Genomic DNA, 14,605 nt, shown 5'->3' on the forward strand with positions numbered 1-14,605 from the left:
TTAGATCACATGCTGTGCATAGATTAGCGAGCAGTACCCGAAGTAGGTGGGATGTGAGAAGGGTCATGAGCAAACAGGTGTCTTAGAACCGCTTGTCCCACTTGTGTATCTGTCTTGGAATGAGTGTCAATGCAGTAATGCTGAGTAAAAGTGTGAATAGAGCTCCAAGTAGCTGCTTTGCAAATGGTGTTGAGGGGAACATTTGCAATGAAAGCCAGAGTGGCACCAATGCCTCTAGTAGAATGGGCCCTTGGCGTAAAAGGCAGAGTTTTTCCAGAAAGAGAGTAACACAGCTGTATACAGTTGATAATCCACTTCGAGATCGCGCCTTTAGAGACGCGATCCCCCTCTCTGCCTGTAGCTACGGAGACAAACAGTTGATCTGTTTTTCTTAGCGGTCTGGTTTTATTTACATAGTAGAGGACTGCCCTACGCACATCAAGGTTGTGTAGTTTCACCTCAGCCGAGCTTTGCGGGTTCTGGAAGAAAGCCGGAAGCTCGATGGACTGGTTTACATGGAATTTAGATATAAATTTAGGTGAAAACCTAGGGTGTGTGCGTAAAACCAGTTTGTCTTTGTGGATAATAAAGAAAGGATCCTGCACTGAGAGCCTGAATTTCACTGACCCTTCTTATGGAGGTAATGGCTACTAAGAAGGCCGTTTTATAAGTCAGGTGTTTGAGACTACTTTTATGCATGGGTTCGAAAGGGGGGCCCATGAGTTTAGCTAGCACCACATTGAGGTCCCATCCTGGCGGTGGGTTCGAAATAGGAGGGTGAAGTCTCTTTACTCCTTCCATGAAGGCTTTAACTACTGGTACTTTCCACCACGATACTTTGTTATGGGATGTGGTGTAAGCCGAGAGGGCTGCCAGGTGTACTTTCAGAGAGTTAAAAACCAAACCTGCGTCCAGCAGGTGGAGCATGTATGTTACCACGTTGGAAGGAGTGCAATCAACTGGGTTGATTTGTCTATTCTGGCACCAAATAACGAATCTCTTCCACTTGTCAAAGTAACAGTGCCTTGGGTTTGGTTTCCTGGATTCTTTTAGGATGTCCATACACCTCTGTGGTAAATTGAGATGCCCAAACTATGACCTCAGGAGCCATGCTGCCAGGTTCATTGAGTTGGGTTCCTGGTGCACTGTTTGACCTTGTTGCTGGGACAGTAGGTTGTACCAGGCTGGGAGTTTGATGGGCTCGCACAGCGCCATCCTGCGTAGGTGTGGAAACCATGGTTGTCTCGCCCACATGGGAGCAACTAGGATGAGCGTCATCGATTCCTTGTTCATCTTGTACACCACCTTCCTGATGAGGAATTGGTGGAAAAGCGTACGCAAACATCCCTGACCAGTTCATCCACAGGGCGTTCCCTTGGGAGTCTGGCTGGGGGAACCTGGATGCAAATCCTGGGCATTGTTTGTTTTCGCTTGTGGCGAATAGGTCTATAGTGGGGAAACCCCACTGAGAGAAGAGATCTTCTACGATCTCTCTGTGAAGGACCCATTCGTGTTCTTCTGGGAGGGAGTCTCTGCTTAGGGCATCCGCTAGGGAATTGAGCTCCCCTGGAACATGTTGTGCTGATAGGAAGATGTTCCGTCTGAGTGCCCACATCCAGATTTTCTGGGCAAGCTTGGACAGATTTGGCGAACGAGTCCCTCCTTGTTTGTTCAGATAGAATATGGCTGTCGTGCTGTCCGTCCGGATCTGCACCGACAAGTTTAGTAGATGGGGCTCGAACGCCCGAAGCGCTCGGAATACTGCCAGAAGCTCTAGCAGGTTGATGTGGTTCTTCGCTACTGAGTGAGACCAGAGACCCTGAGCTGTGTGGTGGAGATGGTGAGCTCCCCACCCAGTCAGGCAAGCATCTGTAGTTACCACTGCTTGTACTTCGGGATCGTAAAAGGGTTTTCCCCTTGCGAGATTCTCTTTTGTCCACCAGTGTAAGCTCTGTACGAGTGTTGGCGAAACGACCACTAGATCGTCCCACTGACCACTTGCCTGAGACCACTGTTTCGCCAACCATTCCTGCATGGGACGCATGCGCAGACGCGCGTGGGGGACCAGGTAAATGCATGACGCCATCATGCCCAGTAACCGCATTGCTTTGCGTACCGTTATTTGTTGACCTGACTGATGATGTGGAATTTGCAGTAGTATATTCCGAATTCTCTCTTCCGAGGGGAAGGTCAACCCTTTCTGAGTATCTAGGATTGCTCCTAGGAACTGTTTTGAGGTGCTTGGCACCAGACTTGACTTCTTCTCGTTGATAGAGAAGCCTAATTCGTGGAGGAGGTCGATAGTCCTCTGAATGTTTGACCTGCAAATTCTTGGGGTTTCCCCCGTTATGAGCCAGTCGTCCAGATAAGGGTACACTGGGATTGCCTCCCTGCGTAGGTGTGCAGCTGCCACCGCCAGTACCTTGGTGAATACCCTTGGTGCTGAAGCTATCCCGAAGGGCAGTACCTTGAATTGGTAGTGGCGACTGTCCACTTTGAAGCGCAAGTATTTTTTGTGCGCTGGGAGCATGGAAATATGAAAATAAGCATCTTTCATATCCAAGGTTGCCATGTAGTCCCCCTTTTTTAGGAGGGGGATTACCTCTTGTAGCGTGGTCATACGGAATTTTTGGGGCTTGACATACTTGTTGGCAGGCCGTAGGTCCAATACTGGGCGCATTGTCAAATCTTTCTTTGGCACAAGGAAGTAAGTTGAATAGATACCCTTGTTTACCTGGTGTCCTGGGACGAGTTCTATCGCGTCCTTTTCTAGCAGAATGGCGATCTCCTCGAGAAGGATCTTCTGATGTTCTAAGGAGTGTATTTTTTGTCGTGGAGGGTGGTTCCGGGGACGCTGCAGTAATTCTATACAATATCCTGTGGACACTTGACAGCACCCATCTGTCTGAGGTGATCCCTTCCCAAGCCTGGGTGAAGTTGGAAATGCGTCCCCCTACTGGGGTTGCGTGAGAAGGGACCCTGAACTGAGCGTCACTGCTTTGGCGGAGGCGTGCCACCTCCCTTGTTGGGGCTGCCTCTGCCTCTTCCACGACCTCTCTTGTTACCCTTGCTGTAACTTTGGGTAGACTGCTGGTTGTTGTTCCATTGTGTACCCTGTCCTTGGGCATAGTTGCCTCTGTGAATTTTGGCCGCGTGGACGACGAAAATTACTGTTCCCCCTCTGGTTCGGGGGTTTGTTGGTAAGCTGGCCAAGGGATTTGAGAGTCTCGTACTCGTCCTTGGCATTCTTAAGTGCGTCTTCGACCGCTTTCCCAAACAATAGATCTGGTTCCACCGGCTTGTCTATTAATGAAGCCTGTGTTTCTGTTTTGAACCCCGACTGCCGTAACCACGCATGTCTCTTGATAACAGTACCTTCTGCTATCAATCTTCCTGCGTTGTCTGCAGCGTCGAAAGTTGCTTTTAAGATACAACCAGACACGGCTCTCCCTTCTGCCGAGATCTGAGCCAACTGGCCCTTTAACGGTTCAGGAGCAGAGGCTATGAGCGCCGCGATCTCTTCCCATTGATGGCAGTTGTAACTTGCCAACAGGGTGGTGGAGTTTGCAATCCTTGCTTGGTAGGCGGAAGTTGAGGCTACCTTCCTGCCAAACCCGTACAGTCTTTTGCTCTCCTTGTCGGGAGGAGCTTCTGACGACGATAAGGGTGTCCCAGCCCTCTTCCGAGTGTTGGTAACCACTAGGGAGTCTGGTTTAAGATGACCTCTTATATAAAGAGGGTCAGACTGGGCTGCCCGAAAAAGTTTTTCGACTCTGGGGTTGACGGCTCTGGTGAGGTTAGGATTCACCAGGGATGGATCTATTCTACATTGGATGGATTTAAGGATAGGGATGGATTGAGCGACCGTCCTCCTCTCTCCCACCAACTCTTCTGCGAAGTCCCCTTCCTCCTGTACACCGTGGGTGTCGATGTGAAAATGTTCTGCTGCGCGAGCAAGAACTTCATTAAGGAGGGGTTGGTTATCAACTGGCGAGTCGGTAACTGGGGCTTCGCTCTCTACCGGGGAATCTACTCTGTAAATTTCCTGCTCATCTTCTACCTCCTCCAGGTGCTCATCCTCCGCATAGTATTCAGACCCGGTTCGTTCCTCCATAATCGTAAACTCCTGGTCCCCTTCAGGGAAAGGTTTTCCTTGGTATCTGGGGTGTGGAGTAGAGTATGGAGTAGAGTAAGGCTGCACCTCGAAGGGGTCAGGTCTTTCGACCCGGGCCTTTTTACTTAGGGGGATAGGATCAGAGGAGCCTGAGGGTGTGGCCCCTTGAGGGTCATACGAAAGGAAATGTATTGGGTTTTTGTCATAAAAATCAGCTAAGGAAGACATCCTTGACATGACCCTGTCTATGTCCTCACTGGACCATTCTTTGGAACAGGGTATGACCTTAGTAGGCAACTTAGAGGACTTATCAAGGGTACCCTTGCTTGATGTTGATGTCCCAGTAGATTTATGTTTATCTGTCTGCTTGGGGTGGAAGGATGGTTTTACAGGAGTGGAAGGCTGAGCCTTCCGCTGTTTCCCTCCCTCCCCGTGCGTGGAAAAATGTTTTCCCTGCCCCTTGTAGGCCCCAGAGACTTTCGACGCCTGGCGCCGAGGGTCGGGAGAGGTATCTTGCTTCGAGCGTGGGGCCTCGCTGGTGTTAACTGCGCTCTCGGTCTCTTGGAGCGCGGCCTGGGGGTGGAAGTCGTCTTCGTCTTCCGACGATCGAACTTCCGTTAATCTAGGGAGCGAGGCACTCTTGGCAAGAGTGGATGATTGCCTTGCGTCATGAGGCGATCTCGATCGAGAGCACCCAGAGGACACCGAGTCGGACCGTTCTATCCGTGCCTCTTTCCGAGAAGTCGACGTCGTCGAGGTTCGGTTGGACTTGGTGTGCTTAGTGTGTGTAGGGTGTGTAGCGCTTGCGTCGCCGGGGGTCTTCCCCATAGCCGCCCTGCCGGACAACCTTCCGAGGTCGGGGACCTGCGCTCGGCAGTCTTTCGACGCCGTAATGCCCTCGCCGTCCGAAAGTACGGCGTCGCTGCAATCGCTGAAGGCGCCCTCCGCTGCCATGGCTGCCTGCCTGGCGTGGTGGGCCCAACGCTTTGTCGAACGGTCCTTAAGTGTTTTAGGTTTAAACCTACTACACGCTCTGCAGTTCGCTTCGGGGTGGTCCCTCGGCAAGCAGAGATTGCACGTGGCGTGCCTGTCGACCCAAGGGTATTTGCGGTTGCACTTGGGGCAGAATTGGAAAGGGGTACCCTCCATACGCACCTTGAGGCAGCGGGCTGGTAAGTGTAGGAAATATATAAGGTGTACCTATATACCAAGAGTGAAGAGTATGTACCACCCCCCACTCTCCCTACTTGCAGGGCCGAGGCCAGCGGCCTACTAGGCCCGGGCCGAGGCCAGCGGCCTTCCGAGGCCCAGATCCGTCGTGCAGCAGCAGACGGTCGATGTCTTCTCCAGCCGTCGTCGAGTGTCGATGGTCGACGTTGGGGTGGGGAAGGATGTCAATAAATAATTTTAAATTGCAATAATTAGCAAAAGTATGGCTAAGGCCAGGGGACTCCGCAAGATGCTTCCGACCAGTATGGCGGAAAAAAACAATCTGAGGATCCCAGACGCGTGAGGGATCTTGGGTACAGTGGACGTCACACTAGGGATAGTATTACTGGCACGCCTGTGTCGACGCCCATTTTCGAGTTTCGAAAAACAAACTAATACTCCGCAGCTTCCACTAGATGTCGGCCTATGCACAGCATGTGATCTAAGCAGATTCCACAAGCCTCAGAAACGTGTTTATAAATTGTGAATAGTACTTCCCCAAAATTCATCTTGGCCTACTGTATATAAAATAAACTATTATTTTTACAATACGTAGTGTATCAGTGTTTATTTGAACCATATGTATGCTACGATTTCTTTGTACTGACCTACAGCCCTCTCTCCCTCCAAGATAAGCATGGCTGCTCCGCCCGTGCTACCAACATTCTCAGATGGTACAGTTTTTGTACTGCCTCATTTGGTTTTATGAAGCCCTTACTTGTACTTCGAAAAACGCAGACTAAACAGTTTTCCATATTTAAATGGAAAGTCAGCCCGACAAATAATGGGAAGTGGTGTGAGGGAACACAGGTGATAGTCGCCGAAGGTTGCTCAACAGCGAGAGGCGATTAATGGATGGAACAGCAAACAATGTTAAAACGTTTTTACTAATAAAGGCATACAACCAGGAATCTCCACACCACACGAAATATGATGGTGGAAAGAAATCTGAGGGACCTAGACGTGTGAAGGACCATGGGTACAGTGGACCTCACACTAGGGACAGTATTACAAACACACCCCATTGACATCCCTTTGAGTTTTGACAAGTCATACCACTAGATGTCGGCATAGCATGCGATCCAAACATATCCACAAGCAATAGATTGATATATATATATTCTATTTTTCTTCTGTTTGTTTTGTACCTGGTATATGTCCCACTTTTTGACACGCTGGCACACCACTTACTCTTTGTACTATTGTACAGGCATCCTTCATGGGACTGCCTGTCATTTGTAAATGCTATTGTAAATCGGTTTGAAATTGACATCCCTGTTCTTCAAATAACTACAAATTATGCACAGATTACTACAGGAATTTGACATTGGACTACGAACATTAGGTTCTCCTAGCTAGGTCATGTCACAAGACAGACTCCGATAATTTCTTAAAAGGGACTTCCTTAATATTTTAACAATACATGAGAAAGTGGGGTCTTTAGTTAAGGTGGCACATTACGTATAAAATGCCTACAGGGTCTTAAGAAGGAGCTAGACGCCATAAGGCATACATCTGTATAACAGTGGCTATAATGGGGCAACACAAATTAGGGCTATCCATGTGCTCCAAGCGCCTACAACATAAAAGTCTCAAAAACCCAATCTTACAAGTATATCCCTCAAGGGACGCCATATTCTATTGAGCAAAATCTATGTGTTATGAGCAATAGAAAAGTCCAAACCAATTCTTAATAGATTGGTCCTTAGCATGCTATCTAACCCTATACTTTGAAGGAAATCTTCCCAAACATAGGAGATAAGTGTTCATAAACGTCCATCAATGTCTAGCCCTAGTCAACAAAACACAAGATGCACCCCTCCAGGCACCATTAAGAGGATCAAGCCATAACACTTCATCTCCTTGTTTCCCCTTTCAGGTCTCCAGGCCACCCAATAGGCTGTTCTTCAAACCTTTATTTCTCCGTTAAGTTGTTTGACCTTTTCTGTCTCATGGGTGAGGTTTGCCCCTTCTTCCCCCAACCAAGAATGTATTCCAAACTTCTGGATGGGAGAATGTCTGAGCATCACTTTCCTCTTCAATCTGGTTAGAAACTAGTATTTCCTCACCAGAAATCAGACAATCTGTGGATACTTTACTCCAGGGAACACTTCAAAATGTCCACCTCTACCCAGGATTGTGGCTCATTCTCATCACCCACTCTAATCAGCCTGCCTGAAGCTCACTTGTCTTCTCAGCAAGAACTTATCTATGACCTCTACAAGGTTGTCCCTTCTCAGCAGTGACATGGTCTCAGACAACTCTACATTCTTTGTCTTGGCACCAAATGAGCTGCCAATGCATCAATTGCTGGTTAAAACCACAAAAACAGTATGTTCAAGGTCACAAATCAAAAACTGCCCAGACCAACATAACATGCATTGCACTATTTACACATGCAGATACAACTAAGCACAAGTAAACCTCTATGTGCTCACATATCAACTTTCCAGAAGCGTTAACCCTGCAGCACAAACATGGCCCCCAGATTAATAGAAACGCCTCCACACACTCCTAAAAGGAGCACATCTTAACAGTGTACACATTCAAAGTTTTGTATGTCAACACACACCAACACTAAAACCTTGCCACTGGTTTTCAAATACCAAGACATTGCTCCAAGACACAGGCCACTTTTAGAAACATATGATATGCGGGGAAATTTCTTCTCTGTGAAAAGGACAGTGAGCTAAAGACTTGGTAGAGTCTCTCCCAGGGGTTATTCACCCAAGAACAAGTCATTGGCCTGTGTTCGTGCTGGTAGAGAGATTCCCAGACCCCCCTTTTTTTTTTCACTTTTAGAAACACACAAGCACAACTCGTCCCCCATATACATGTGAACAACATACCAGGCACACAGTTCCACCTGCCAATAAATCGTAAATTAAAATGTCTTCAGGCTTGAGTATCAACTAGTTGGGCAAACTTTGAATTGTTCAACCTACTTCTGAAACTATGCATGCCCGGGGGATGTGGGTCAGAATCACCCAAACGGAATAATGAATATAATTAATGCACAGAAGTCGCAGTTCACTGAAGGAAACAAGTTAACATGTTTCAAGGCGATACAGATGGTTGCCCCAAACAAGTCTTCGCCTACTTATCCATCCGTCCACCTACAAAGCCATTGTATACTCATCCAAGCATCCAGCTCCCATACAACCATTTCCATCCATCTAACCATATAACCATATTTACCCACTCATCTCTACCAAAAAACAGACCCATTAGCTATGCCAATGTAATTTGTATGAAGGAGCACTGATGAGCGCCTGTTGATTAAGCATAAATGGTCAAAGTCTTACACGCAGAGTAACCTCTGAACCAGGTAAGCAGAGAATCAAATGTTATGTTATTTTCTGCATTTATATAGTGCCTTATATAACATTGGTATGGTCTGAAGGCGCTAGTAGGTTGAACACCCTTGGGAACTGAAGTTCATATCAGTAGAGAGAATCAAAGGTGCGTGTGAGCACGGGGTATGTGTGCAGCTGGTGTGGTATTCGTGTAATAGCTGCTTCTTAGCGATAGGTGTGGTGGTTGAGAGATCAGGAATGTGTTAGTTCTGGCAGGATTTATCCAGACCGAAAGTGGCTGCGTTAGGCCTGAGGAGAACGCCTGGCTGGGGGGTGTGTAACCAGCAGTGTTTACTTAGAGTGATGGGGAGTGTGCGGCGGATGTTGGTATGAGAACAGTTATACCAAATAGTGTCATAGTATCTGTGTTCTAGTGGAGTGGTGGTGTAAAGGAGAGAGTAAGCGTGGTGGTGAGATATGATTGGTTATATGCGCATTCAACGCTCTCTGCATTCCAAACCATACTATATACGTCACGCAATTCTATGCGCTCCAGTCCGTTCCATGCACTCCTATGCACTCCATGCCTCCAGCCTGCTCCATACACTCCGGTCCGCTCGACGCACTCCTGTCTGCCCCATGCACGCACTCCTGTCCGTCACATGCACGCAAATGCGCTCCATTTACTCTGATCTGTTTCGTGTATTCTAAGTTGTTTTATGCAATCCATCCACATATTTACCCGTACCGTTCCGTGTATTCTAAGTTGTTTTATGCACTCTGTCCACATATTTCGCCTGTAACATCTTCATACTTCATCCTTCCCATCCACCTATTTTACATGATTCATCCGCTTACGGCACCCGTTTCATCCACATACGGCACTCCATCCATATACGGCACCCGTTCCATCAACGTACGTCAGCAGTTCCATCCACATATAGACTCCATCTACATACTTCACTCGTTCCGTCCGCTCTACGCATTCAGCAGCTCTATGTACTCATCCATTCTACGTACTCATCAGTACTGCATGCAATCTGTATTGTTCGGTCTAGGCACTCGTTCCGTCTAGGCACTCGTTCGGTCTAGGCATTCACCTGTTTTGCGCAGTCAACCGCTCCCCACACTCATCCGCTCCCCGCACTTGTGTTTTCCATTCATTCAACAGCAATATGCTCCCAACAGCCTTCTAAAGTAATTCCCTAATACGCATTAATCCTGTTCTATATATTCATCCGCTCTATACACTCATCCGCTCTATACACTCGCCAGGTCTGCACATTCATCTACTCCAGCGATCTACACACTCTCCGGACTTCCGGACTCATCCGCTATCCACACTCATGCGTTCTACATACTCATCTCCTCTACATACTCATCTGTTCTATACAGTCATCCGGTTTGCGCTCATCCATTCTGCACATTCATCTGTTCTACGCACTCCTGCGTTCTACTCGCTTCTCTGTATTTACGCACTCATCCGCTCAACACGCTTGTCCGCTCTACACACCCAACCGCTTTACACACTCATCCGCTCAACATGTTCATCCATTCTATACACTCATCCGATCTACATACTCATTTGATTTACACTCATTTGATCTATATAGTCATCTGTTCTTCCACTCAGCGCGTTCATCTGTTCCACACGCTTCATCCATTCTAACTATTTCATCCACGCCATTCACTTCGTTCGCTCCTCATGCATTATGTCCATTTCAGAAGTTTAAATCTCTTTACTGTTTTCGTATGATTTATTCTCATTAACCACTTCACTGCTTTGATCTACTTTACTCGTTTAATTCTGTTTGTCCTTCTAGTTTATATTAGGGGTTATTTAGCTGTCAATTTCTCGCATCAGGTAGTTTGTTGGATTGGTGTCATTGAACTGCTGTTATTCTGTTTGGGTTAGTTTGGTACGGGTTGGTTTTAGGGGAAGAGCCAGGTTTTCAGCAGTTTGCGGAAAGACGTTAAATCCTCAGTTAGGCAGATGTGGGGTGGGAGTGAGTTCTACAGCGTGGGGGCCAAGGCTGAGAATGATGATCCGCCTAACCTGACTGAGTTTGTCTTGGGTATGACTAGGAGGCCGGCTGAGCTTGATCTTAGGGTGCGTGGGGGTAATGGGATTTTAGCTTGTCTTGAAGATATTGAGGTCCGGTTTTATGCAGTGCTCGATGGGTGATGCATAAGGTTTTGAAAGTCACCCTTCGGGCTACTGGAAGCCAGTGCAGTGTCTTAAGGGCTGTGGAGATGTGGTCTCTTGGCATTTTGGCTGCCGCGTTTTGTGCCCTGGAGTTTATTCAGTTGGTACACATGGACTCCGAGGTATAGGGGGTTTGCGTAGTCCAATCTTGATATAACGATTGATTGGACCGCGGAGTCTCTGTTGGGAAAGGAGAGATATGGAAAGATGCGCCCAAGGGTTTTAAGGTGGTAGTGGCAGGACTTTGAGATGATGACTTGGCGCGAGAGCGTTAGGTCAGAGTCAAGGGTGCATCCAAGATTTTTCACTGAGTTGGAGGGGGTCGGCGAGTTGCCCATGGCGGATGGCCAGGGTAGTGGGTGCGGAAGAAGTTCGGAGTTGCCACATACCATGATTTCCGTTTTGGATGGGTTTAACAAGAGGTGGCTTTGGGTCATCCAGAGTTCTAGGTCAAGGAGGCAGGAGGCCAGGTCGGGAGTTGGGTTTTGAGTTCAGGAGTTTTAGAATTAATTCAGTGTTGTCGGCGTAGTTGTAACACAGGATGTTGTGTGAACAAATTATTGGTGGGAGGGTGATCAAGTAGAGATTGAATAGGAGGGCGGATAGGCATGCTCCTTGTGGGACTCCTGTGTCGACTGGTCGGGCTTGGGAGGTATAGGTGGAGTGTATCGTTATTTGGTACCTATCTTTGAGGAATGAAGCTATCCATTTAAGAGCGGTTCCACGAATTCCTAGGGAGTGGAGGCGGACTAGGAGGATTAAGTGATTGTGTCAAAGGCGGCGGATAGGTCAAGGATTAGTGCGACGCATCCCGGGGAGTCTGCCGTCATTTTAAGGTCATCCCAGATTGAGGTTAGGGTGGTTTCAGTTCCGTGACGGGCTCTGAAACCCGATTGTGCGGGGTCTAGTAGGTTGTTGGCTTCGACAAAGACATTTAGGTCGGAGTAGGCGGTTTGGTCAATGAGTTTGGCAAGGAAGCTGGTGTTTGAGATGGGGCGGTAGTTTTTGGGCTCGAGAGGGTCGAGGGAAGGTTTTTTAATTAGGGGTTTGACATGAACCGTTTTGAATGCGTCGGGAAAGATGCCAGAGGAAAGGGAGGCATTTATGATGGATCTTGCATGTTCTCCTGCGCATGTGGAAGCAAAGATTTCTTTGAGGGTTGTGGCTGGGCAAGGGTCCAGCGGAGAGCCAGATGGTTTGCAGGCAGATAGAAGTTTGAGAAATTGCTCTGGTGATATTGGACTAAAGGATTTGAACGTTGGTTGCGTAGTGGTCACAGCCGGTGTGCTGGCCGGTATGGGGGAGGGGGGGGGGAGGGGGGGAGTATTGCCTGGTGGATGTAAGAGCCAGTTTGGTGGCTAGAGTATTTGTTCTTTCGAGAGCTGCGGTGTAAATATACTAGAGGTCACTGCAAGACATACGGTATAGGATACCAACGACCAGGCCGGAGATCCTACAGCAAAGCAACAAATGGAAGGATCTTACAAAAGACTAAGGTGGAAGAAACAAGACAGCAGTGATCTGTTGAGCCATCGACAGTTCAGAACATATTCATAATGGATACAGGGAAAAAAATAACCTTAATACCCTGGACAAATCTCAGCAGATCACCTTGCTCCAAATGCTGCTACGCCCAGAAGAGAACAACAAAGACAGGTGTTGTGCTGGCCAGGACTGCATGATCCCAGGTCAGGTAGAGAACATCTGCATACGTTGGCATGTTTACACAACATGAAGCCCAAATGAAAAAAATAGCATAGGTTGACAGTAACTATTGAAAATACCCTTTAAATGCCTTCATAGCCAGATCAGCGCTCCCGCCATGTCTTGGCCAATCATCTTTCCCCTCCACCACCAGCAAAAGGTATTTCTCAAAACCCGATGGAACTTGAAAACGGAGTAATCATTAATTCACTCACGGTCAGAATCTTTCCATTCTTACTGCTCTGCAGCACTAGGCATCGGCTGGTGATTTCCACAGCACGCTTCTAAAATAAGAAACATTGTTCAAACAGCACTTAAACATCTTTCAATTTAAAATGAGCAATCATTGTACCCCAATTGAAAAACTAGTACACAACTCTGCTAATTTAGGATATGCACTATTACATTTGGGGTACTAACTTTTGCATAATTGTCTGATAATTTAACATTTAGGTGTCAGTAACAATTCTCATGTTAGTTGAAAGTACAGGTCCCATGAGGGAGTGTAGTTTAGAAAAATATTTAATTAATGGGAACCAAATAGTGATTATTGGTAATTCGTAAAGGAGCCCCTCCAGTGAGTAGCCGCCATTGAATTCACTATTCAATAAGGGCTGAATCGACCATGCAAGACTTATGACCAGCAGGTTACGCAGAGATCTCTGCAGCAGGTGTTCACCAACTAAGTTATGTTACTGTTAATTGAAGCCTACTCGTTAGTAGTTTCGTTAAGTCTGTTGAAATGCACTGTCCACACATTCATACAACTGGCCATTTTCTGACAGTGTAAACTGCAGATCTCTTTACTGCCTCAATGTGGCTTGCTACAGTAAAATGAAAGCCCTTTCCCTTCCATTCACCACTAGATGGGAATAGGCCACCCGAAGACCCAGACCACCAGCAACAAAGACTGCCCCATCTTGTATTGTATTGTATTTGTTTATTTGTATCACGCACCTAACCCTGAGGTAACTGGGCGCTGGAAAACCTACGTTACGGTGAACATACTAATAAACATACATAGGTTTTCAAATAAATAGTTGTTCCAGCAGGTGGGTTGGACAAACCTTACAGGTAGGTCTTGCAATCAACAGGTGGGTCGACCAGAGGTTACAGGTAAGTCTGTGAGTAGGGCAGCAAGTTCATTTACGGGCAAATTAAGGTCAAGTCAATTACAGTTTAGGCGAATCAAGAAGCAGGACAGTGAAGATAGAGTATAGATCCGCTGGCAGCTGGGAGTTATTCTGGGAGAGCCAGTAGTAGGGATGCCAAATATCTTATCTACATCTGTTATGGTGACCGATTTTAGTTTTTCCCCCCTCCAAGTTCCTGCTACTGATGGGAAGAAATCAAGAGATCAGTAGCAAGTTTAGTTGAAAGTTACTGTGAAGAGGGAGTGTAGGAATCATCGCTTCACTGGTCCACGTAGAATGATCCCACTGTTAACATGTGCTACAGAAACATACCCACCCATGAATGGGGTTTTAATCGCCAATGATTAAACTATAATAGTCGGTAGATTAGTAATCTAGTCAGACCATTAGTTTAGAAAGGAGGTACATCTTCAGGTAGCGGTCAGGTCACGACCGCAGAGTGAAACTGTTGGAACAAGGCATTTGAAAACCAATGATTTGAAGGAGGTTGAGGTATTGGTGGGGAGCACAGCAGTGGGAACGGGTAGGCAGCCCCCAACGGAACTTGCGATTTACAGGAACTGGCATTAAGCAAACCTATAAAGTTGGGAGTACCAAGAATCTGGCAAAGCAGGAAATCTAGCATTTGTCTTCTGTAATAGATTGTGGAAATTAACAGTATGTGTTAGAGTGGAAAATAGGTCTGTGTGCAGGAAGTCGTGGTGACAAGGAGCAACAGTACTTTAAGAGTCATGGTTTGTCAAAATATCCAACTATAGAGGGAATATTCTGTGGGTTTGTGAGGAAGAATGGTTGAAGTTCGAAAACAGAGCAGATGTGGTGCTCAGAATCTAGAATGCAGTGGTTTCCTTCGGGAGCCTCTGCTTCTAAACTTATTGTGTAACAAAAACAAAAAGAAAACAAAAGAAAAGCATAGAAACAG

The 14,605-nt window shown here is 47.0% G+C and overlaps 1 protein-coding gene across 5 annotated transcripts in view; it reads right to left on the minus strand.

Annotated features, from left to right (window-relative positions):
- The window catches only part of LOC138487710 (tetratricopeptide repeat protein 12-like), a 466,792-nt gene that overhangs the window by 84,572 nt on the left and 367,615 nt on the right, over positions 1 to 14,605 (minus strand). For all 5 annotated transcript variants that reach the window (XM_069614243.1, XM_069614241.1, XM_069614244.1 and 2 more), the window contains one exon: positions 12,745 to 12,813. In XM_069614243.1, the coding sequence (XP_069470344.1) occupies positions 12,745 to 12,813 (69 nt within the window). The remainder of the gene's footprint in view (positions 1 to 12,744; positions 12,814 to 14,605) is intronic.

Source organism: Ambystoma mexicanum, chromosome 9, assembly GCF_040938575.1.
Source record: "Ambystoma mexicanum isolate Mex_15411 chromosome 9, UKY_AmexF1_1, whole genome shotgun sequence".
Classification (NCBI taxonomy): Eukaryota; Metazoa; Chordata; class Amphibia; order Caudata; family Ambystomatidae; genus Ambystoma; species Ambystoma mexicanum.